The sequence below is a fragment of the Pseudorasbora parva genome, chromosome 9, assembly GCF_024679245.1.
Source record: "Pseudorasbora parva isolate DD20220531a chromosome 9, ASM2467924v1, whole genome shotgun sequence".
Classification (NCBI taxonomy): Eukaryota; Metazoa; Chordata; class Actinopteri; order Cypriniformes; family Gobionidae; genus Pseudorasbora; species Pseudorasbora parva.
The window spans coordinates 14,620,000-14,644,634 of NC_090180.1; the positions used below are offsets into that span (position 1 = coordinate 14,620,000).

The 24,635-nt window shown below is 37.8% G+C and overlaps 1 protein-coding gene across 9 annotated transcripts in view; it reads left to right on the top strand.

The window, feature by feature from the left end:
* ptprfb (protein tyrosine phosphatase receptor type Fb) overlaps positions 1-24,635 on the top strand; it is a 262,848-nt gene that overhangs the window by 204,886 nt on the left and 33,327 nt on the right. For all 9 annotated transcript variants that reach the window (XM_067454042.1, XM_067454046.1, XM_067454045.1 and 6 more), the window contains 7 exons: positions 2,782-2,899; positions 3,848-4,426; positions 5,546-5,643; positions 6,139-6,395; positions 10,658-10,736; positions 13,730-13,957; positions 21,618-21,778. In XM_067454042.1, coding sequence (XP_067310143.1) covers positions 2,782-2,899; positions 3,848-4,426; positions 5,546-5,643; positions 6,139-6,395; positions 10,658-10,736; positions 13,730-13,957; positions 21,618-21,778 — 1,520 coding nt within the window. The remainder of the gene's footprint in view (positions 1-2,781; positions 2,900-3,847; positions 4,427-5,545; positions 5,644-6,138; positions 6,396-10,657; positions 10,737-13,729; positions 13,958-21,617; positions 21,779-24,635) is intronic.

Consider the following 24,635-nt stretch of genomic DNA (forward strand, 5'->3'; position numbering starts at 1 on the left):
GTTTGTAGAAGCAGTGTGCATGTCTAGGTGCTTGATTTTATACACACATATATGTATATGGTTGTTTAAAATATATATTTCTAAGGAAATCTGTATCTTTTTTTCTATTTAAATAGATTTTATTCTTAGAACAGCTAATGAAAACAGTTTAATATAATATACCCTAATATAATCTGTTTCCAGTCAACCTAATCAAACTGATAATTAAAATAATAATAATAATAATAATAACTAATATAAAATCATATGAAAAATTAACTAATATTGGCTGATACATCAGTTCACAAATATAATAGATTGTTTAAATTGTTAATGCCTTTAGTTGTTATTTTGAAATAGCTGTAAAAATTCTTTAAAACACTAACTTGATAAAATTTATGTTTTTAAAAAACAGAATATTAATTACCTAATGTAAAAATACAAAATAGAATTGTATTTGGTTTCTCTTTTTTTAATGTTTAACCAGGAAAATGTGACAAGATTAAGTGTAAATGGCATGTGAATGAATGTCTAATTTATTAAAAAAAGTTTAAAAACTTTGCCTCAGTGCGAGTGTGAGCTGTTCCCTTTGCTCGAAAAACTGATAAAAACGCACACTATTTATGATGGAGAAAATGAGAGATGAAAATGCAATTGCTTCGCCTATAAAAAAAGTAATTTTATGTGATTAAAGTAATGAATAAACGCTCAGACTTAAGAGTTCATTTAAATGTATCCAATCATTTACATTTTATCCCATGTTCCCCCTCTTTAGGGCTTCTGTGGGAGAGACAACCAAACCAATCATCCGTTTAAAAAAAGAAAATTGTGAAACAGTGGGCACATATTGGTATAAGTATTAATATAATTAAAACCTTAATTATAGAAGAAACTCAGTCAAGTCATGCTAAAAAGGCTAATGAGAAGCTTTTAAAATATTTTTTGTAATATAGGAGTCTGGTATTCTATGTATGAGTGGCGGGTGAACATATGCTGTGTTATGACCTTGGTGTATTTCCATGTGTGTATTTATGTACCATTTACTCTTTAATTATTTAGCAAGTTTGGTTTTTTTCTGTGTGTGAGGATTTTCAGCACATCATTTGCAGGTGTCCCTGCAAGTACACTAAGAAGAGATTACCAGAGTAACTGTAGGCTTACAGACATTATTCCTCATAAGATTTTTCTTCAGTAAAAATGTTCTATTCATATAGCTCATTCATGTTGAAGGGAGAATGAATAGCAGCGGATTAATGATGCACAGTTTAGGAGTTTCAGGGGCCGTTTACACAACACCCTTTTAATTTTCAGTTCAAAACGGAAAAGAAATTATGAAAAATGCAAACTTTTGAAAACCGGTTCAAGTTTTTTTTTTTTTTTACAATAATGTTATTGTCTACAAAAAACTACAAAAAGAAGAATTTGTGAAAATTGAGACGTTATGTGCATGCGTATTACGTGTTCAATTTATAGGCGCGTAGTGTTTCTTTACAAAGAGACATCGCCAACTACTGGCCTGGCATGAGTACAGCGTTTGTAGTCGTTTTCACAGATGAATGGGGACGATTTTAACATGCTTAAAGGGTTAGTTCACCCAAAAATGAAATGTATGCCATTAATGACTCACTCTAGTGTCGTTCCACACCCGTAAGACCTCCGTTCATCTTCGGAACGCAGATGTATTTTATATGTAGTCCGAGAGCATTTGCAAGTGTATGCACACACTGATTGATGATTCGGATCGTGTGTCACACTGCTGAAATCACGTGACATTGGCAATCCGCTGATTCATTACCGTTTAAATCTTTATTTGAGGTTTGAAAACAAACGCGGAAGACAATGCTGAATAAAGTCATAGTTTTTGTTATTTTTGGATCAAAATGTATTTTCAATGCTTCAAGAGATTCTAATGAACTAACTGATGTCACATATGGACTACTTTGATGATGTTTTTATTCCCTTTCAGGGCATGGACAGTATAGTGTGCATACACTTGTATACGCTCTCGGACTAAATATAAAATATCTTAAACTGTGTTCCGAAGATGAACGGAGGTCTTACGGGTGTGGAGTCATTAATGGCATAAATTTCATTTTTGGGTGAACTAACCCTTTAATCATTAGTGTAGATTTATTACTATAGACTATCTTTGGGGAAAAATGAAAAGTATTGTGCTTTAACCCTAATCTAGGCTCTGTGTGTGTGTGTGTGTGTGCGTGCGTGTTCCTACAGTTGCTTGCGTGTGCTGTGTTTGACGTTTTCTGCTTCTTCTTTGGTTTGTGAGTTTGTTCCAATGCTCACACAGATATCAACCAGATGTGTCATTGTTCCAGTTGTGTACACCAGTTTGGCTAATATGTGAAGTAATTTGACTTTTTAGGAGGAACCTTGAAACCCTTCTTCTTTTTTTAAATAGGGAAAAAATCATTTAATTAACTGCCAAATTACCGACAGTTGAAAACAATGATTTGCTTATGTCCTCATAAAAGCATTCTGTCACTGGTGTAAAGTAAGAAGATTGACACCCATGGTTGAGCTGCTTTGGTTCTTCTCTTTGTGGCTTGGAAAAGCTTCTCATAGAAAAAAGCTTTTCAAAGCCTTTCAGAGTTTTTGTTTGAATGTGCAATATGAAATGACAAATGTGTCCGGTTTTAAAAGGGAGGTTGTAAATGGTTAAGCGTTGGGGTGTGTGTGGTTTATTGGAGGGTTTATGATCAGTGTCTGCCAGAGGGGATGGCATGAGGGCGTCTCTAGATAAAGCTGTCTTGGCATATTAGGCATCATGCTGTTTCCGTTTAACAGGAGGCTGTGATCACTGGACTTCTCTCCGAGACCTCTTACTCTGTTACCGTGGCAGCGTACACAACCAAGGGCGATGGGGCGCGCAGCAAAGCCAAAGTCATCACCACCACCGGAGCAGGTAGAAACTCACATTCTACACTTGACTCGCTTCATGCTGTTTCTGCTCTTATTCTGCATGATTCATTGGCGCACATTGTTCCAAATAAGAAAAGTTCTATGGATAATAACTTCCTTTCTTCTCTATTGATGTCACCAGATGCTATATTCCACTGAATGCCCACTATAGTTCACATTACAGGCGTACAATTCCGTTTCATACTGACTTTAAATCCTGAATGTGTCTGTGGAGGTTTTTAGTAACAAAATCACTGTAGAGTGTCTGGTAACATTTAATAAAAAGCAGCTTATGCTAGACATTTCTTCACTCTATGGATAAAATAGATGAAAATGTCTTACATTTTATTATTATTATTATTGTGATGATGACCATCGAATTATGGTCAATATAAAAAGGGATTTACAACTCAATTTGCTTGTAAATTTGGGGTTAAGATTATTATAGTCTTTTTTTTGTTTGAAAATAGCAATATTGAAAAATATTATTAGCATTTAAAATAACTATTTTGTATTATAATGTATTATTAATATTTTTTCCTGTGATGGTAAAGCTGGATTTTCAGCGTCATTACTCCAATCTTCAGTGTCACATGATCCTTCAGAAAGCATTCATCATCATAATCATATGATCATCATAATCATTTCTTATTAGTATCAGTTTAAAACAGTTGTGCTGCTTAATATTTTATTGGATAACCATGATAGAGAACTTTGATATTCTAAATAAAAATCTTTTGTAACATTATAAATGTCTTAAATGTCAATTTTTATTCAATTTTAATCTATCATACTGACCTTAAACTTTTCAACTGGATATGCCCGGATAAAAGAATGATTTTAGACATTTTAAGAGGATATTATCTGTAATCTAAAAAAAAAAAGTCCATACACAATAACCATAGTGTTCTCTTCAACAATGCTTCACATATTCTCACTTTGCCCCCTGCAGTGCCTGGTAAACCCACCATGATCATCAGCACCACCATCGGCAACACGGCTCTCATCCAATGGCAGCCTCCTAAGGACATGGTGGGTGAGCTGATTGGCTACCGGCTGCGGTACAAGCGCCTGGAGGAAGAAAACTATGAAGTCCGTGAGTTTGGACGTACCGACGACCACCACACCGCCACGGATCTGCACAAAGGCGCCACCTACAGCTTCCACCTGAGCGCCAGGAACCGGGCAGGAGCTGGAGAGGAGTACATCAAAGAAATCAGCACTCCAGAGGACGTCCCCAGTGGGTTCCCCCAAAAACTACGTGTTGTGGGCTTGACCACCTCCACCACCAGCCTGACCTGGGAACCGCCGACCCTGTCCGACCGCAACGGCCGGATCACGCATTACGTAGTGGTGTACCGCGACATCAACAGCAAGGAGAACAGCACCAACCGCACCCTTGAAACCCAGATGACCATCCAGGGGCTTCGGCCGGACACCACCTATGATATCCGTGCGCAAGCCTTCACCAGCAAGGGAGGGGGTCCCTTAAGCCCCAGTATCCAGAGCAGGACCATGTCTACATCACCTGGTTGGTGTTTAGACTGCATGGCTTACGTTTAATCGCCTAAACATATACAGAAATACTTTTATCCCTCTTTGTAGTGTGTGGTGTAATTTATCACTGTGTCAGGCCTCAGATAATTCCAATGCACAGTAACATATTTATAATGCCGTCTATACAATATATTTAATGATACAGGTGCACGTACTACACACACCTATTCATGTTCAAAGAAAGATTGTGTCCATAAAACAACACTTGAACATGTTCATTTATCAACACATTTGAACTAAAGATCTTTGGCCCTGGTCACAGAGAAATCAGCAGATAACCAACAAATTATTTTTGAGGTAGTAACACACACTTGAAAGGACATAGCCATTTTGTCATGATAAATGTGCAGTGTTATGAAAAAATCCAATTATCATCACATTGGGTGGTCCGTTTCGAGACAAGTGGAGAAGTCCTTTGTATTTTACTTCATGCGAGGTTGAGCTGAAAGCTGTCTTACGTTTAGCAGAATCGTTGTTATGGTTAACAAAAATTATTAAAAACCGTTTTCAAAAATTGAAATATAGAAATGGACTACTTTGGAAATGACTACTATAAGTACTAAAATTACTCAAACCCTATATATATATATATATATATATATATATATATATACATATATATATATATATATATATATATATATATATATATATATATATATATATATATATATATATATATATGGTTTGAATAATTTTAGTACTAGAGATGCACATAAAATGACTACAACTTGAAAACTAAAATGAAAACTTAAAATATAAATTTAAGTTTCATGTAGGTGGGGGAATGTATTGCTAGTCACATTCCTTATATTGTTCTCAACAAATATGCTGATTTTATAGTTTACAGAAAAGCTTTTACTGGAAATATTCCGACAGGGGCTTTATTTCTTTGTTTATTAAAAAAATGGATGCATAATACTCTAAGTACTTTATTGCAGTGTCAGTAATTTCACACAACAGGAGATTAGTAAATAGTCCTTTGTAACCCATTTCAAAAGCTCTGTTTGTTTTTTTAAATGCTACATTATACATATTTCAAACCATGTGCTCTGTATAATGTTTAAAAAATCCCTTTTTTTCTGTCCAACAGCATTTGCCACAAGTTTTGGTGTCAAAGCTGTGATGAAAACCTCTGTTCTTCTTACCTGGGAGGTGCCAGAAAATTATAAATCCCACATGCCTTTTAAGGTAAGACCCCGTTGACATACATAAATGAAATGTTACTCAAGATATTATATTTATGCCTGTTTTTTATAGTCTAGCACTTGGGAGTCGACCGTATAATGGTCTAATTCTTGTACAGAATGGTTACGCTCCGACAGATGTAAATGTAATCTAACCTATTAGGCTTTAAGTGCTGATTCTGTAAATTCGCATGTGGTTTTGTAAAATTGCAAGTCACGCCGTTGGTTTGTAAGCTAAAATGCTGTGGAAAGTCCTACAGTGGACTTGACAGACCGTCTGTGTGGCTTCTCTGCATGCCAGCCACTGGTATAAAACCAAAACAGTAATATCCTGATGGGCCAAGCCCAGAAAACAACACACTGTTTCCATCGCTAGAAGTGACTGCATGGGGATAAAGTCTGTTTATGCAATCAAGTTTCTTGTTTAAATGAAACTGACTGAAAAATTAGATTTAGTGAGCCGTGCAACTGAGTGAAATTGAACCTCTCCCTCCTGTAGATCCTCTATAACCAGCAGAGTGTGGAAGTCCAAGGCAACCTCAAGAGGAAACTGATCACACGACTGCAGCCAGACACTGATTACTCCTTTGTGCTGATGAGCAGAGGAAACAATGCTGGTGGTCTGCAGCAACAGGTTTCCATTCGTACTGCACCCGATCTGTTCAAAAGTAAACCTGCCCTATACACGGCAGGCGAGACCAGTAATGGTAAACTCAGCATCAACCTGCCCAAAGTGCCCACCACAGCTCCAGTCAGGTTAGTACTCTAGTGATCGGACCAACAAAATGGCATGTCCTTTTTAGTGGTGGAGAAAATAAGAATTGCACAATATTTTTTATTTAGCATATCGTATTTGTACGTTTGTATTGTATTTATATAATCAGTTTAAATAATTTATTTAAAGGAATAGATCACTTCTAATTTCCTCATCCCTATACCATCCTTCAGCCGCCGAACACAGAGTTATATTAAATAATATCCTGGCTCTTCCCCCCTTTTTTAATGGCATTCAATAGTGTCAGAGTTTTTAAAGCTCCAGAAAGCGCATCCATCCATTATGAAAGTAACCAATACAATTCCAGTGGGTTAATAAATTCCTTCTCACGTGAAAACCTTATAACCCATAATCACTGGCTTCCGGCAGCGGTCGTACACGCGTTCAAAAGAAAGTCTAGTTCCGGTGGAAGGTTAACCTCTGACCCGACGTAGGGTGTAGCTCCTCTTATATTGAAATTCTTCAACATTTTTCTTTAAAATGTCTTCTAATTTGTGACCAGTGTTTTGTTTTGCTCCAGCCTCTGCGCTTCCGCATTCATCAATTCTCTCCTAAGCTGATGCTACACCTACATCATACAGAGGTCAGAGGTCATTACAAAGTTGGAAAGAGCCAGGATATTATTTAATAAAACACTGATTGTGTTTTGCTGATAGAAGAAAATCACATATACATACATACATACATACATACATACATACATGCATACATACATACATACATTGTGTGTGTGTTCATATATGCATGCTATATGATATCAATCAATTTATGAATCAGTAAATCTGTGTGCGTTTGTGTGTGCTTGTTTTTGTGAAATATCAGGACACAAATGTGTATAATGACATAGGTATGACATAGGTATTACAAGGCGAGGGTGAAATATGAGGACATTATGTCTACATTTTTCAAAAATGCTTTTGTATTAATCATACAGGATGAGTTTTTTTTGTTTGTTGAGAAAGTACAAAATGCAGAATGTTTCCTGTGATGGGTATGTTTAAGGGTAGGGGCAGTGAAGAGGGATAGAAAATACGGTTTGTACTGTATAAAAACCATTACACCTATGGAATGTCCCTTCATTTCACGAAAACAAACCTTGGTGTGTGTGTGTACACACATGTATGTATGTAAAAAAAAAAAAATATATATATATATATATATATATATATATATATATATATATATATATATATATATATATATATATATATATAGGAGGGCCGTTGAGGTCAAACATTTATGCAATGTCTTGAATCACTGATGTATAAAACAGAAATAGCTTACAGTAGGTTTTAAATACTGTGTCTATAAAGAAATTTCTTTTACGTTGTTTTGTTTTTATAGAGTAATCATCTTATTATTGTGAATGTAAATGTTAAGTCGCCTCTAATTTAAACTTCATCGGTACGGATACAGTAACACTGCCCAAAGTAATGCCTGCAGCCTCATTCAGGTCAGTGACGCCATGCTTTCCGTTCTGCAGGGTAACTCACACACCATTACCATGCAATTATTCCCCCCAACTGAATGCACAGACTGAATCTCCCCACCTCAGCAAACAGCCTTCCTGCCAACGCTGCAGATTCCAGCTGCTTTTAAACCCAAAGCAACGTCATCCTACTGTATTCCGCTTTACATTTGACCTTCTCCTAAAAAAAGACAGGGTTTTTTTTTTTCAAACTACCAGAAGGTCCTTGTCAGGCTCAGGTGACATCGGCATGTTCTCATCTGAGCTGGATACGTCGAGGATACATTGTGATGGAACGCATAGAAATCAATAGAAGAGAATGTGCCGGCTGTTTTCTATCTTAGCACAGAGAAAGATTTATCTGAAAGTCTTGGTTTGAGACCACTTAGAGTGCAGCCTGTCATGATAGAGGATATGAGCACATCCTGCTCGTAGAAAGCAGACAAGCTCCTCTGTTTCGGATGTTCTTGCCACAGAGAGCCCATCATTACGGCTGAGTGCTCTTCACAGGAGCTCCTGCTTATGGGCGGAGGCCCTTCGGTTATCGTACCGCTTAAATGTGTCGTCATAATTTATGCATGAGAAAGGCCTCTAATGTTTATATGTCATTTTCCACACTTAATTTTTCATGACTGAGGAGGTAATGGAATAAAAGTGGATTGTTTTTGTCCTTTGAGATGAACATGTTGTTTCTGACTCCAGATTTTCCACAGCCAATTATGTTCCCTAAAAAGAATTTTAACTCATTTGCAACTGAACCGCGAAACCGGTTTCTTCTCTGACGTACTGGACGTTGACAAAATCAGAGCTGGTGCAGTGTGGTCAAAAAAACCATCTGCACCTTGTTGCCAATCCCAGAAGGAGAACAGGGCTGTGCTCCAGAGTGCCTTTTTTGATTGGTAAAAAGATTACCAGAGTGTTGAGGATGAGAAAGTCTTGGAGAAGATTGGCATTTGGAGTAGCGCTGATTGATGTGGGATTTCGTGTCAGACACAGCGTTTCGTTCTCCGGGAAATGGCGGAGCTCTGAAGCGCAGAGAGAGTTTTTCTTGGAGCTGATTTTTAAAAAATGCCTCTCGTATCATACAACGGCCAAATTAAAGCCTCGGCCCCAGTCTTATTATGAGCAGCCGTGTGCCACTTTCCTAAAGTTATGCTTGTCCGGACCACCTGCTGGCTCGTTCGTGGGCGGTTCGTTCACTCTCGCTCTAAAAGACAGAACTGATGATTAAAAACCAGTAGTGTTGAGATGATTACCTGTAGCTATTACTCAGAAAGCAAGTCATCAGTTTTTCTACTCACTCATACTAGGGCTGCACAATTAATCAAATTTCTAATCGCGATTACCATTATGGATGCTACGATTATGTAATCGTTCAAAGCCACGACTACTACTACTACTACAAAAAAAAACGTATTATTCTACATGCTTAGATAGCATGTTACGTTGTGACAGCAGTACGCTGACTGGTCGAATGCACGCTATAGCACAGAAGCCATGCCGACAGCCTATATGTTGTTTCGTTAAGCTTCTAAACACAAAGGAAGATGTTTGTTATAAAGCGTGCGATTTCTGTCCCTCCATTTAAGTCCATATTTCAATTCCCTGTGCCGCAGGCATCATAAAGTATTGGCGCTTAGGGCATTAAGACGGCCAGCTGCGGGACTGTCCATTCCTCTCAAACTTTGGATCAAAAAGATCCAATAAATGCCATAAAAGCATTGTAAAATTGTAAAATTGTAAAAATAACTAATCGAGTGCCTAATCCAAATCCAAGTCTTCTGAAGAGACTGGCTTTATCTGATGACCAGATTTACCACGACTAAACACGGACGTTCAAATAATTGCGAGGCACACGAAAACAAAATGAGAGTGAGTACATGCATAATTCAAATTTTTAGATGAGCTAAACGTTTACAGTTTAGGAATAGTCGTTTTGACACGCTTTCTTGCGATTAGAGCTGTGACCGATTGCAGTGATCATATTAAGCACGAGCGCTGCTGGAATGACGCGCCTCAAAATCAAAGCACAAACATCATTTAAAGCAGCACTCCTTATAGTGAAAGCACAAACATCATTTAAAGCAGCACTCCTTATAGTGAAAGCACAAACATAATTTAAAGCAGCAGATCAAATTAAATGATAGTAGTTTAATGATTATTTAAAGCATTTTAGATTGTTTCTTCTTATATGTATAGTGCATTAATAGCGGGAGAGGAGGGACCGGGAGAGATGCTGCCTGCATTGAAAGCTTGAGGAAGGTTTGAGGGGGAATTTTCAGTGACATTACTACATTAAACCACTATATATAATGTTGAATATAATGTATAATGAAGCAATGGGGGAATATTTGTGGGTCCTGATAATAATACAATAATACAAATATTTTAATAATAATTTTTTTTAAAGTATATTAAAAAAACTCCTCAGTTGTCTTAAAATATCAATAAGTTCATCGCTAAGTTAAATATCGTGATTTATATAGAATTGTGACAAGTGTATCGTTACAGCCCTAGTATAAAGCTATTCAAAACATCATTCAATGTAAATTGTATAATCGTATTTAATAATCACAATTACAATTTCAAGGGAATAATCGACAATTATGATTTTTGTCATAATCGTGCAGCCCTAACTCATACCTGGAATACGTCGCTTCTAATTCCCACCAGTTCAACTCTACAAACTTTTCTTTTATAAATGGTGACAATGTTGCTGTTGTGCAGTTGAGAGAAGTAAGGTGTACAATGCTAATGGTGTTGTTTTCTGCATAGGTGGTACTACATTGTGGTCGTGCCCGGGTCTACATCATCTCGTAAGTGGATCAACCCTGATGAGATGGAGCTGGATGAGGTAAGTTATTACTGTTTTGTTGTTTTTAACAGTATTACCAGAATTATGAGAAAGCTGGAAAAATCTGAGAATGTTAAACACATTTATTTGCCTGATAAGCAGACCCACATCAAGATGTTTGGTCTGGAAACTCACCATTGACAGCTCAATCCAAGGGCTGGGATAAACGGTTGTCTTTCAAATTCCCTCTGCTCACAATAGGATAGCGCTACAACCAACCAGAGCAACGTAAAGCAGAGCTAGTTGATAGATTAAACTTTTGCCGTATCCAGTTGGCAAAACTCTGAACACATCTTCCATTCTTAAGAATGATTTCAGAACTGTTCTTAGTTCTTTTTCAAAGAAAAGCTTAACTCCAAGTCTTCCAGAGACGCGGCCAAAGTTCGCCGTTCGCCAGCTTCTGTGTTTACAACTCTACCGTCATTATGTTAAGCCCCGCCCACCGACTCTATACATGATGTGATTGGCCTGACCAGAGTTTGGTTTTTCCAGCTCGCAAGTCTATGGAGAGTTGCTAAACGACACTGGAAGCGAATTAGATTTGCTGCCACTAAGGTCTAGATTTGTAGGCTACACATTTATGATATTGTTCATAGTATAAATGAGATTGTGTTCATGAAATTATATAGCTGCTTTTACATTTCACAAAGGGGTATCTCGTAAGTCATTGAAATTCAGTGGTTCCCAAACTAGGAGGGGGAGTATTAAAAAGGGGGAAGGGAGGTAGTTTATAGTCAGAAGACTGTTATGCAAAAGCACCTGCATAATTTGCAGTAGGGACATGTCTCCACCACTTTATACCAGGGTCCATGTTGTCCCTATCACTTTTTTGAAATGTGGCACAGATGTACCTAATACAAAAGAAACATTTCTGGCTTATTAGCAGTTCAGTTGTTTGTGTTAAATAAGAGGCGATCTGGCGCTGGAATGTGTTTTGAATCATGCCGAGTGTTTTTGCCACTGCTGTCAGGGGAGGAGGGCAACAGTCAGTGTTCTCGTATGGCTCCTGCATAGACGAGCGCTTCAGTCTATCACTTAACGCCGTTGCGGATACTCTATGTTCTGGTGAAATTACAAAACAAATGCACGCAAACGTGTCCCTGCTTTTGATATGCAATCACGGATGAACATCTATTGTTTTCTATGAAGAAAAATCATACTAAAATATACGCGGGCGGATTAGAACCCAGGGCCTCTGGTACCCTTAAGAAAAATTGAACAGGACAAATCTTTCATGCAGATCTACCTATTTATTCAGTTATGTAAATAATCGAACAATATATTGTATTTTATTAGCTGTATGGATCTCATTAAACATGAGTTCTATGCCAATTAATTCACCTCTGTGTGCTACTGAAATTGATTTCTTATATATTATATATTATAATGTTATTTTTGTGCATTTATTATTGTACATTTCTAAAATAACCAGCAATCTCCTTCATGAATCTACTTCAAATTCACAAACACCAAAACAATGCGTCTAGAACCCATTATAATCTGTGAATCTGTCAAGACAAGACAAATCCCCGACAGTAAACTGATCCCCCGTTGTATTTCTGAAATACTCCAGTGCTCTTACACAAAGGACAAATAGGTTTGCAAAAAATGCTATTCTGATTTAGTATTTTTGTCTTGTTTCCAGTCTAAATATCAAAAAATTCTTAAACCAAGCTGCATTTACTAGATAAGTAGTGACGAAACGGTATGACAATTTCATATCACGATTATAATGACTCAAATTATCACATTTATCAATATTATCACGGTTTTGTTCAAATGAGCTAAAAGGGTTCAAAAAGTACAGATGCACTTCTTGTTATCATATCTTGTCTGGACGATTGTTTTGTACACTGTACAAAATGGATTTATAAACAAGTAAGATTTAAAACATTAATCTTAATTCAATATGTCACCGTAATTATTTATGTGGTAATGAAAATCTTTGTAATAAGTGTACGATGAATATACATTATTAGTATTCCTTAAATGTAACCCTAGTCTTATCTGACCTTTTGTGTTCATCTTTGGCTTAAAGCCACTTGCTGTGAACTTGTTTTCTTGGAAGCTACACGTTATTTCAATTTTCAAGATAATTCAATTTTAAACTATATTACTAACCGTCATTACATTTTATCGTGGTTTATCGTGAAGACTTTTTTCTTGTTTTCTGGAAAATTAAGTTGTTTGCCAATTGGGAAAGAAAATAATCTAGTCTGTCCCAAATTCAGCTTGTTTTAAAGGGTTAGTTCACCTAAAAATGAAATTGATGTCATTAATGACCCTAATGTCGTTCCACACCCGTAAGATCTCCGTTCATCTTCAGAACACAGTTTAAGATATTTTATATTTAGTCCGAGAGCGTATCTAAGTGTATGCATAACATCATCAAAGTGATGTTTTTATTCCCTTTCTGGACATGGGCAGTATAGTGTTTATATACTTGCATACACTCTCAGACTAAATATAAAATATCTTAAACTGTGTTCGGAAGATGAACGGAGGTCTCACAGGTGTGGAATGACATTACGGTGAGTCATTAATGACATCAATTTCATTTTTGGGTGAACTAACCCTTTAAGCAAAAACTCACTTCATTTAGATTTTTTCTCCAGAAAATAAGAAAAAATATCTTATGTCTTTAAAAGCATCCTGATTAAATAATCTTTAGATATTTTGTCTGGAAACAAGAAAAAGTGAAGTCTACTTCTACATCAAATCAGCATATTGGAATTATATAAGGATCATGTGATACTGAAGACTTTGCATCACAGGAATAAATTGTTAAATATTACTGTATTTTTAATAAATGCAGCCTTGGTTAGAACTTTTTTTTAAAAGAGAAGCTAACTGAAGTTGACAAGTTGAATGCTTTTACATTCAAAGGCAGTTCAACTGAAAGCATTGGCCAGCTTAGCATTAGTTTTCCACACAGCATTGCTTTTATGTCTGTTGTCTTGCACTAATTTCTCTCTGTCTGATCTCTTCCTCAGCTCTTGGAGTCTACTGAGGGAACTCCGCTCAGGAGACGACGGCACACGGACACAGTTAGGCCGTACATCGCCGCAAAGCTGACCTCCCTCCCAGACAGCTTCACCTTGGGCGACGAGAAGACCTACCACGGCTTCTTCAACCGTCCCCTTTCTAACAACCAAAACTACCAGTGTTTCGTCATGGCCGAACTCAAGGACCAATATCCTGTTACTGCAAATGAGAAGCAGGTATTACAGTTTGTACCATTTTTTTACTACATGTACATTTGTATGTTTGCCATCTTCCTCGTCTTCAGCTTCTACAAAAAATCAGTGCGAGTTGCAGATACACAAGTAGTTCTTTTGTGACTAATAAGCAGCAAAGCTCAATAAGGTTTGTTTGTCGAACAAGCCTTAGCTTAAACGCCTCGCTGGTTCCCTCAGCCCCTCTCACGTTTTTCCATCTGCTTTTCAAACAAATCAAAGATTCGAGCTCTGCACCCTCACAGCCCTGGAAGTAATCATTGCTGAAACTTATAGCCCAGACCTCCAGAGGACCAGTTGGATAAATATTCATAATTTCCTCTCGTGATAGCGTCAGCAGTGTTTGGCACTTTGAGCTCCTCCATCTCGGCTCTGCGGAAAGAGCAGCAGAATGGATTTGCGTGGCAGGGCTTTGGGAGCACGGAAGCTTGTCCTGATTCCCTTGAAGCTGACTCTTAAGTATCCCTAAAGCTTAGGCATTAATCTGTCCGCCATGCTTTTTGAGAAGAGGAGGACAACCTCCTCACTCAGCACTTCAAAGGTCCTTTCTTAACCCTGTCAACCTTTCCTGACTCATTCACTCGGACTTCCACAAGGCGTTCCCGATCTGCAGAGAGTGTACCTGGACACCTCTTTAACTAATAAAGATTAAACAAGCACACAAATGATCTGAGAATGTTCTGATTAGTAAGGTTCAAAATAACATGCCTAGCCATTTGCGGGCAGAGAATGATATCTCAGAGAAACGCCCAATGCTCCACATTTAATGTAATGCCCTTCGGATCTGGCTCTCCAGTAGCTCTCCTGCTGCGGAGCTGTCATAGGAAATGAATGAACAGCTCTCAAATGAGCTGAGCTGCAGCAAAGGGGCCTTCAGAACACATGCAGCCTGGAGCTCAGCACAGAAACACAATCCCATTGAAAAGCTGCGAAGAAACAGTGTGGGACTGGGATTGAAACTATAGACTAGGACTGGGTAAAAATAACCAATTTCCAATAAATAGCTAAATTCAAAAAATAAAATGCTACCAAATGCAATTCAATAATAATAATTTGCCCCATGTTGCCCCTCCATCTTGAAAGTACATTAGCCAAAGAGGGACATACCCGTAAATTCAAGCTTCGCCTTTCGCGTTTTAACACTTGATGGCACCGTGACGAATGTGAAGAGGGGGATTGCCATGTTAATCTTGGACTAAATCGGCCACCGTAGGAGTTAAAACGAAATCAGAATTGAGAGGAACAGAAACTAATATTTATGACTAGTTTCAACCTGGAGTCTAATAAAAGTTAAACAGAAAATATGGCACCTTGTAGGCAATAACTGCACTTTTGGTTTAGAATGATAATATGAATGTTACCTCTTTTCTTTCCCTATTAAAGGGGGGGGGTGAAACACTCAGTTTCAGTCAATCTCATGTCAATCTTGAGTACCTATAGAGTAGTATTGCATCCTTCATATCTCCGAAAAGTCTTTAGTTTTATTAGATTTATAAAAGAAATATAGACTGTACCGAGTCTTTCCAGAAAAAAACGAGCGCCTGGAGGCGTATCGAGTGGGCGGAGCTAAAGAATGACGGGTGCAAACAAAGCGGTGACGTCCTCAAGCGTGGAGAAACTCATGGCTATCGAGCTCAGCTAATAGATATATGATCCAGAATCTAATTCGGAGGCTGAAAAAAATTGAACAGGAGAAACAGCAACGGCAGGACGTCCGTCTCTGTGGTATGTACTGTATTTAGTGGCCTGTCAACATTTGTTAGTTTTTACTCGCAGTTTATGAGGACATGATTCGGTTTATGGACTATTGTATGCGACTAAACCTTAGCAGTAGCAAGCAAAACGGTTTTGCACGTCAGACTAGTGTAACGTTATACAGAGAACAGCAATGGAGTCCGTTAACGCATTTGAATGACGAAGCACGCGATCGTGTCGTTTACTGATGTTTACTCACGCGACGAGCCAACAGCACAGACATTTGAAGCAGTTTTACTCACCGGCTGCTTCCAAAGCAGGACCGAAACTTTATCGCTGGGACCGCTCCGTCAAAAACACACTTCTTTGGTATGATTTGGTGAAGTCCTGTAACAGTGGCCGTGGAAATCCACTTTGCGATGCAACTGAAGCGATGTTGTGAAGCTTCACGTCATTTCTGTGTTCAAATCGGTTCAAATGCAGCGTTGCCTTCCCGGAATACTGTGCTGAAGCGTTGAAGTCGCTCGACGTCACCTATAGGAATAAAGTGGAGCACGGCGCGGAGTGTTTATGGGTGTGCATTTCCTCTCTCGCTCTAGTCACGCGCGCGGGTGCACCCTACCGGGAGAAGAGCCCGTACGGCCCATACAAGGACCTTCCGCTCTTATTAACGTCAAGTAGACCCATACTCGAAAAAAACTCGCCGAAACTTGTGAGAAACTGGAAGGAGTATTTTTAACACAGAAATACTCCATCAAACGTCCAACATTAGTTTTTGAAACTTTGTCTATGTTTAGGATGGGAATCCAAGTTTTTAACAGTGTAAAAAGCTCAGTATGCATGAAACAGCACCATCCCCCCCCCCCCCCCCCCCCCCCGCCCCCTTAATGTTTGCTGCTGCATCCTTTACGTCTATTGCTTGTCTCAATTTCTTCAACTACGGGCTACACCACGGATCAAACAGAAAATGGCCGCTGCGTTAATCGCACGTTATTAAATGTAGTGCCGTTAAAATTGATTTGTGTCAATGCGTTATTAACGCATTAATTTTGACAGCCCTAATATTAACCTGTGATGGATCAAAATATTTACTGCAGTGGCCAGATGATTATTTAATACTTGAAACAGAATGAATCTATGATTCCCATTTCCAAAAGAATCAATATTAAAAATGTATCAGAATGAATGAAATCAATACTGTCATTGTCAAATCAAATTTACTTTTAATTCAAATTTACTTTTTAATTCAAAGTTTTAGTTGGTTTCACCAATGGTTTTCTTATTTCATAATATGTTTCATAATATCATTACATTTACATTTTTATTTTAGTTTTAATGTTGCTAATTACAAGTAGAGAATCGCTGTGCTAAAGACATCCATGATCATCTCAGTCCATCGTTCATGTCCATGGAGAGAGACAGAATGTCTTTGTGCACAAGCATCACTCGAGGCACATAAACAAGCCCAGAGGAGTGTGAAATCGGGTGATAGATAGAGTGTGTAAACAGAATCTGTTTAAGCAAGTGCGGAGAAGCAAGATTAAGATGTTATGTTAAACGAGAGCAAGAGACAGCGCTTCGACAGGTTAGAAAGGAAGAGAGCCGTTACAGCTGTCCAGTGGTCCAGATGGAGAGCGTCAGAGAGCAGTGAGATTTTAAAGAGAGAAGCAGGAGAAAAAGCTAAATGGAGAGAGAGAAATAGCGTCATCTGGCTGGTAAAGTTAGGAAGGAGGGCCTGTGGCGACCGAGCTGTTTCTGCCAGATAAAGTGTTTACATTAGCAGAATGCCGGCACTGAGACCCCAGCGCTGAGATGATGTCATTAACCGCTCCTCTTCTGCCTGAGGACGCAAGCCCATCCTTATCCGCTCAATGGATTTAGCGTTAGTTAGTATTCAGCTTTCTTGTGTTTTTTTTCTCCCTCTCCTTGTCTGGAGGAAATGCGAAACACATTAGTGACATTAACTGCTTTTAACACATCGTACTCAAATTGTGTTAAAGTGCCGGAGGAAGCAGAGCACTGTCGTTTCATTCACCTCCAAATCATCAGTAGAAAACGCATTGCACTGTGGTGTACAACAACAACAAAAAAAGATTTTTGAATCCCTTTAATGGGTGAATCTTACATAGGAATTACTGGCTCATTTGTTATTATACTAAAAAGAGGGCTATTTTTAGGGCTATTAAGATTGCCATTTATGTTCAAATTCTTATTACTGTAATTTAAAAAAAAAATTAATTCTCATTCATGTAGTACAGTAATGTGGTTAATTGTACATTTAGCATTTATATTTCATCATTCAACAGAAGCTATTATACAAAGGGACTCACAAATGGGGAAAATCACAAGCAATTTATTATAAAGGAACCAACAATATTCACAACCCTGCAGTGCAGAGCTTTGAGATAAAAACCAGAGAACAGAAGCTGGAACAAAAGTATATATGAGAAAAAAGTGGAAAATACTGGTTTCTAGTTGAAAGAAAGTGCCTTTGTTTTCAGTGATTTATTTATTTAGTTATGTTTTTTAGTGATGTATGTACTGTATACATGACCTAGACATGTATTAAGCATTTTAGTGAGATTTGTGAAACTAAGTAAACCCTGGTAAATCACAATGACCTAAGGTGCTTTAACAAGTGATTAATATATTAAATGTGTGTAATGGGACATTTTGTTGGTTTTGTTTTGTTTTTTGCATTGTTTATCTGTGTAGCTCCGCCCAAAAGCCTTGGCCACATGACTGTATACAAAACTTGGTAGCTGTTTTTACATGGTTTCCATCTGGTCCAAGTTTGTGTAGATGGGTTGATCAGCTGGACTACCACCTGACAAATCTGTTAACCCTGGTAGATCAGGTCAGTTAAAGCAGATAACCGGATTTAAAAATGGAAGAGACTGGTTCCAACAAATAGCTTGAGCTTTTTTTGTTCTAACTTGAAGTAAAAAGAAGTTGGTTTACAGGTTATTATTTAATATTAAAAAATGTGTTACATTTATATAGTGTTTAGGTCCTCAAAGTGCTTTACATGGAAGGGGGGAATCTCCTCAACCACCACCAAAGTGCTAGCCTAGAAATTTAGACGCACCCTAGCGGCAGCAAATCTGATTTGCCGCGAGTGTCGTCTAGCAACTCTCAATTCACTTCTAAACTGTATACGGCAAACTCTGGTCGGGCCAATCACATTGCGTATAGAGTCGGTGGGCGGGGCTTAACATAATGACGGCCGAGTTGCGCATGCGTGCTTCTTGTAAACACAGAAACTGGCGAACGGCGGTCTTTCGAATCAGCTTTGACCGCGACCGTGATTTTTGCACAAGCTCTGCAATTTAGTACTCACAGTAAAGTCACATCACTTTATACAATACATTATATAAAAGCAAGCAGCTTTACAGTATTAAATATAACACCTTCATTATATACTGTAAAGGCTCTCCAGTGTGTACCTATTTTCGCTCTCGGATGTCTCACCTCGAGGGGCTGAACAGAAAAATAAACCAGATTCCCACGTCAAAGAAGGCAGAGACTCAAAATGTACAAGTTCGCTTTGGCAAGCTGTGTCAACTCCTTGCACAAGCTCGAAGCAAGCTTCGTTTTGGCCCGATTTTGTACTAAATGATTTCACACCAGTTCGTTCTTCGATTTTGTTTAAAGAATAATGGGGCCTTGAGCCAATGAGCTGGTTTTTCTAGGTCTTTGCAAAAAAAAAGCCACAATTATGCAGTGAAATGTATATTTCCAGTACATCGCATACACATAACCGCCCACGCTCACATAAAGCGTCACTTTAACAGTGAGATTGTCATACGAGCGGTGCGATAACACAACGTCTTCATGACTTTATGACTCTCCTCCAGCTAATATCCTGCTTATCTCTTCAATTAATATCTGTGCGCTCTTAGATGAGTCAAGCTGAGCTGAGCAAGTGATCCGGATTATGGTGCCCGTTCTGTGCGGCAGGATGAAGCGGAAGGAAGAGAGATAGAGAAAGTGAGGAAGGCGATGGGGTTTTGGCCTTTAGGGAAATATTGTCCATGTGGATAGCCTCTTCCAACACAGAACAAGGGAGTTATAGTGGAAGGCCCATCTTTACTCACCCTCCTATCTTTCGGTCATTCCTTTCCTGTTTTTTGTTTTTTCTTTCCCCAATTGTTTCTTGGCGGTTGTTGAGGCAAAATTCGAACCTGTCCCATGGCGCGTGCATGGAAGAGGGCACAGCAGGGAGATGTCTCATTTATGTCCCCTCACGCTGGCTCTTTTTTCTTCCTGTCACTCTCTCCCTCCCTCCAGCCAGCTCACTATCACCATGGTTTGAGCACTAATGAAGAGGATATGATTCCTCTCCTCAGCTTCCATTTATCAAAGCCACAGAGAGAGAGCGAGAGAAGGGGAGAAGGGGGAGGGGGGGTCCTCTTTCCTTCTCCATGTTCTTCTCACTCAAATTCCTCTTTTCTTTTGGGTATCTTTTCCCTACATGGTCACATGTACTCAGAGGTGCGACTTATGCGAATCAAAGGTGAATGTGTGAATGGCAGGGGTTAAGAGGAGCCTTGTTAAGGGAACATGATCTGACATGGAGGCAGATGTGAAGATGTGCGCGTGCAAGGCCTGTTAGTTTTGCTTTTTATTTGAATACTACTAGGAGGTAATAATATAGGCAAATGTTTAAACTTTTTTTTTTTTTTAAATAAAATTGATTTACACAGCAAGGATGCATTGAATTGGTCAAAAGGGATAGTAAAGACGTGTAGTTTTTCGGGAAAAAAAATCAAATATTTTTTCATCAAAGAATCCTGAAAGTAAATGCATTTTGGTGTCCATAAAATTATTTGTTTTTTCAACATTGATTATTATAATACATGTGTCTTGAGCTCCAGATCAGCTTATTTGTATGTTTTATGAAGGATTATGTGACCTACTCATGTGTAGTAATGATGCTGATGAAATTCAGCCTCGCCTTCACAGCAATCATTTACTTTTTAAAATCTATTTTTTTTAATTAGTTATTTTAAATTGTAATAATATTTATTATTGTTTTTTTTTTACTGTATTTTTGATCAAATAAATGCAGCCTTCAGCATAAGAGACTTATTTCAAAAACACTATACAATATAATATAATATAATATAATATAATATAATATAATATAATATAATATAATATAATATAATATAATATAATATAATATTTAGGGTGTATTGTTTGTTGCTTACAGGCGGTCATACCGCTGGATGCCTTAATGCAAAATCTTTTTAATGAAATTTTTATGAAAATAACATTTAATTATGTGGGGTTGCACAATATTAATATTTTGACTAATACTGACTAATAAGCAGATCACTAAATGTTGTGGGCGATAACTAATGGATCATGTTAAACTTCTACAATATTTTGTCTAAATATATATTTTTTAATATTTTGAATGCTACAAGAAAAATAAAACATCACAAAATTATAATGTACATTATTACAAATGATTATCTATTTTGAGATTTGTAAAAGATCACATTTAACAGTGACTTATAATGATTAGTATGTACATTAGATGACAACTAAATATTAACATAATGGATTAAATAAAACAAATTTTGTAATATCGTATCATCATATTGTATCGTATTGTATAGTATCGTTTCATATTATATAGTAGTATAATATCATATAATAATATTCTTATAGTCAATATAAATAACTACAACAGGAAACAGAATATAAGTTCTTAGCACAGCTAAGATGTCTGCTAAATGTCAGGATAAAGACACAGACACTTTAGGTTACTACCGTAAATGTTGATTTAATGAGGTCTTGAAGTACTAAAGTGAAGCATTACATCCAAACAAGCTCTCATTCACGTCAGGTCAGCAATAACACTCCCTCTCTCTCTCTCTCTCTCTCTCTCTCTCTCTCTCTCTCTCTCTCTCTCTCTCTCTCTCTCTCTCTCTCTCTCTAGCGGACCTTTTCAGCCAGCCCGTACTCGGATCTCATCGTGGTGCCCGATGAAAACCATATGCAGCGCACTATGGACCAGCCTGAGATGCTTTGGGTCATGGGCCCCGTGCTCGCCGTGGTGCTCATCGTCATCATAGTTATCGCTATCCTGCTCTTCAAGAGGTGAGGAAGAGGTTTCCCATCACTCCTTTCTGACGATCAGTAGAGGTTCACTGTTCACTGGATTTCGCCTGTGAACATTCACTGAACAACGGTAAATGGGACCCACCTTTATAATCGTTCCTCCAGATAAGATAGACCCCATATTTCAATTTCTGTTTGAATGTAGTGTGTATATTCATTTGAGGTGTTTCTCAATTAGTTGTGGTTCATTAGATTTAATATCCACCATTTCATGTAATTATTTCTATATTATATCAATTAACAACCCTAGTTTTCCCTGTTGTTAATGGGGTTGTGAAGAGAGCCCACTATTTTTTTTTCTTTTCTTTTTTTGGTGTCTCTCCGAGGAACGCTCTCAAAGTTCATTAGATATGATGGAAACAAATATCAGCCTCTGTGAAAGTCTCATTTTTAGATGAAATACACCCCTGAACATCGTTGGTGTGACTCTGAATTCAGGGCTGCTTTGTACACGGAAGAAGATGTGGTTAATTTTAGCTAGCTTTCCCGCAGAGAGAACGAAAGGAGGACATTATTCATAATGACATCTTGACTCAGCCGAATAAGGCAGACATGTAGCTCGCGGCATGACCTGGTGGTCCCATTCACAACGCTGATACAGTACTGACTAATACTCCCTCTAGCCCGTCTTAGTAAAATCCCTTACTTCAGAGCAAACCTTGTGATTGTTTAGCTCTGATTTTCTCCACGTTCAACACAAATCCACCATTTCAGCCCCCCTCACAGAGCAGGATTCTTTTAGTTTTGCAGTGACTCAGATAGAGCGAAGATGCAGCAGTGAAACGGCAGCGTCAGCTCTCGGTCTCGGCAGGCGAGCGGTTATGTGGTTGTGCCGCCACACCCTGCTGATGCTATTCTAAAAGCTGTCATCTTGCACTGCCCACCACTGCGAGCCAGATAGTCCACCGAGAAGCTCTGCTATTGTAATGCTTCAGGGCTGATAACTGGTCTCTTTCACTGCTGGCCTTAACTTTCACTCTTATGTTTGTTCATACTGACAGTGATATTACGGCTGTATAGTTTGCTGCTAACAGGCAGTCATACCACTGGTTTCCCTAATGTAAAAATTGCTCACAAAAATAAGCCTTTAGCCCTATTCACACGGGATTAGTATTAACTGGGGACCTCGTGTCATTTAGAAATTGACACATCTGAATTTCGTGTGGCACATTCGCACGGGATAAGCAAAGCCTGTGATTTTACTCGTATTTACTGACTTATCTCCCAGATATGATGTCAAGACTTGTGAATGTTTTTTTTTGTCATAGATATAGCTGTATGATATAACATAAACAACAGTTCCTTACCAAATGCTGCTATCTAGGCTTGTTGCCATAGTCGGTGTTACACCGGTTACATTACTTACTTACTTACCGTCGTTTTGATTTATTTATAGTAGCCTAATAAAAATAATTTAGTTCGGTTAGAGAACAGACATTACAATTAATAACAGAACTGAGCACAGACAGCAGGAATCAGATTTCATGTATTCACAAGAATACATCTTGATGTGGGTCTGGCTTGTCAGGCTACAAACTAGTCATTGTAGGCCACTGTTCTGTTTTTGTGTTTTTCATTTAGATTAATACTGAACACACCTTTAAAGCAATTAGCTCCCAAATTGGCTCTAGTTCTAAAGTGATGAAGAAAGTATGATGTGCACAGCTGCACAGGCATTTATAACGGTGTGCGTTATGAATGCAGCCTCCATTCTTATGGATAAAAATATGAATTAAAAAAAACACAGGAAACAAAAACCTTGCAAAAATTATATAAGACCTTTCAAATCCTGGCCAAATCACAGAGATGACGATTCACACTGGACTAGATTCTTTGGAATGAAAAGTGTGTTATAAATTAAATCTATTATTATTATTAATATTATCACAGGACCTCTTTGGGTTATTTGCGGGGGAATTTGTATATTACAAATTACAGACATGGCCGATTCGCACAGGATCAAGACCACAGACAACCTCTGCAATTATTACAAATTACTGAGGGTCACCAGGTTATACTAATCCCATGCGAGTAGGGCTTTAGTGATTTTTAGTGAAAATTATGTAGCGATGCACAATAATAATATTTTGACTGATAATGATAAGCCGCTAATTTCATGTTGTGTCGATAACTGATTGATCTACAATGTTTAAATAAATGAAAATAAAACTTTTAAATGCTACAAGCTAATTTAAACATCACACAATTATAAAATTTCAATTATAATAAATGGATATCTTTTTGAGATTTGTGAAAGGTCACATTTAACAGTGTCTTTAAATTATTAGTATGAGCGTTAAATGACAACAAAGGTAATTTAAACATAAAAATAAGGTATATTCATGGTGTTATCAGCCAATAACTGGTATGGTACCCCCATGATTATGTGTTTGTATATAAAATGTAGCAGTGGATAATACTTGTGTTATATAAACACAATGGAAAGACAAAGTTTTCAGCACAATAATAAATAATTTTAAAAAGTTTTAATATTGGCCGATAACTGATATGGTACCGATATGTTGAAACAGTCGATCATATGTAACGCCATATAAACAAGATTGAAAAGAAATGTGGGCAGAAAAGATATGACCTAGTTACCTAATATTAAGTATGATCTACCTAATATATGTGAGCTGAGGGTGTGTCAGTCAGTATTTCATATAAGTACTTTTTCAGACAACATTTTCTCGTTTCCAGTCACCATTTCCAAACACAAAGTCAGATTTCATAAAGAGGTTTTTGAAATGTAAGGTTAGCCGCACAACTCACTTGAGTCTCTCGGTGTCTGACAGCATCTAATCACATGTCTCTTCCTCCCTCCGCTCCGAACAAA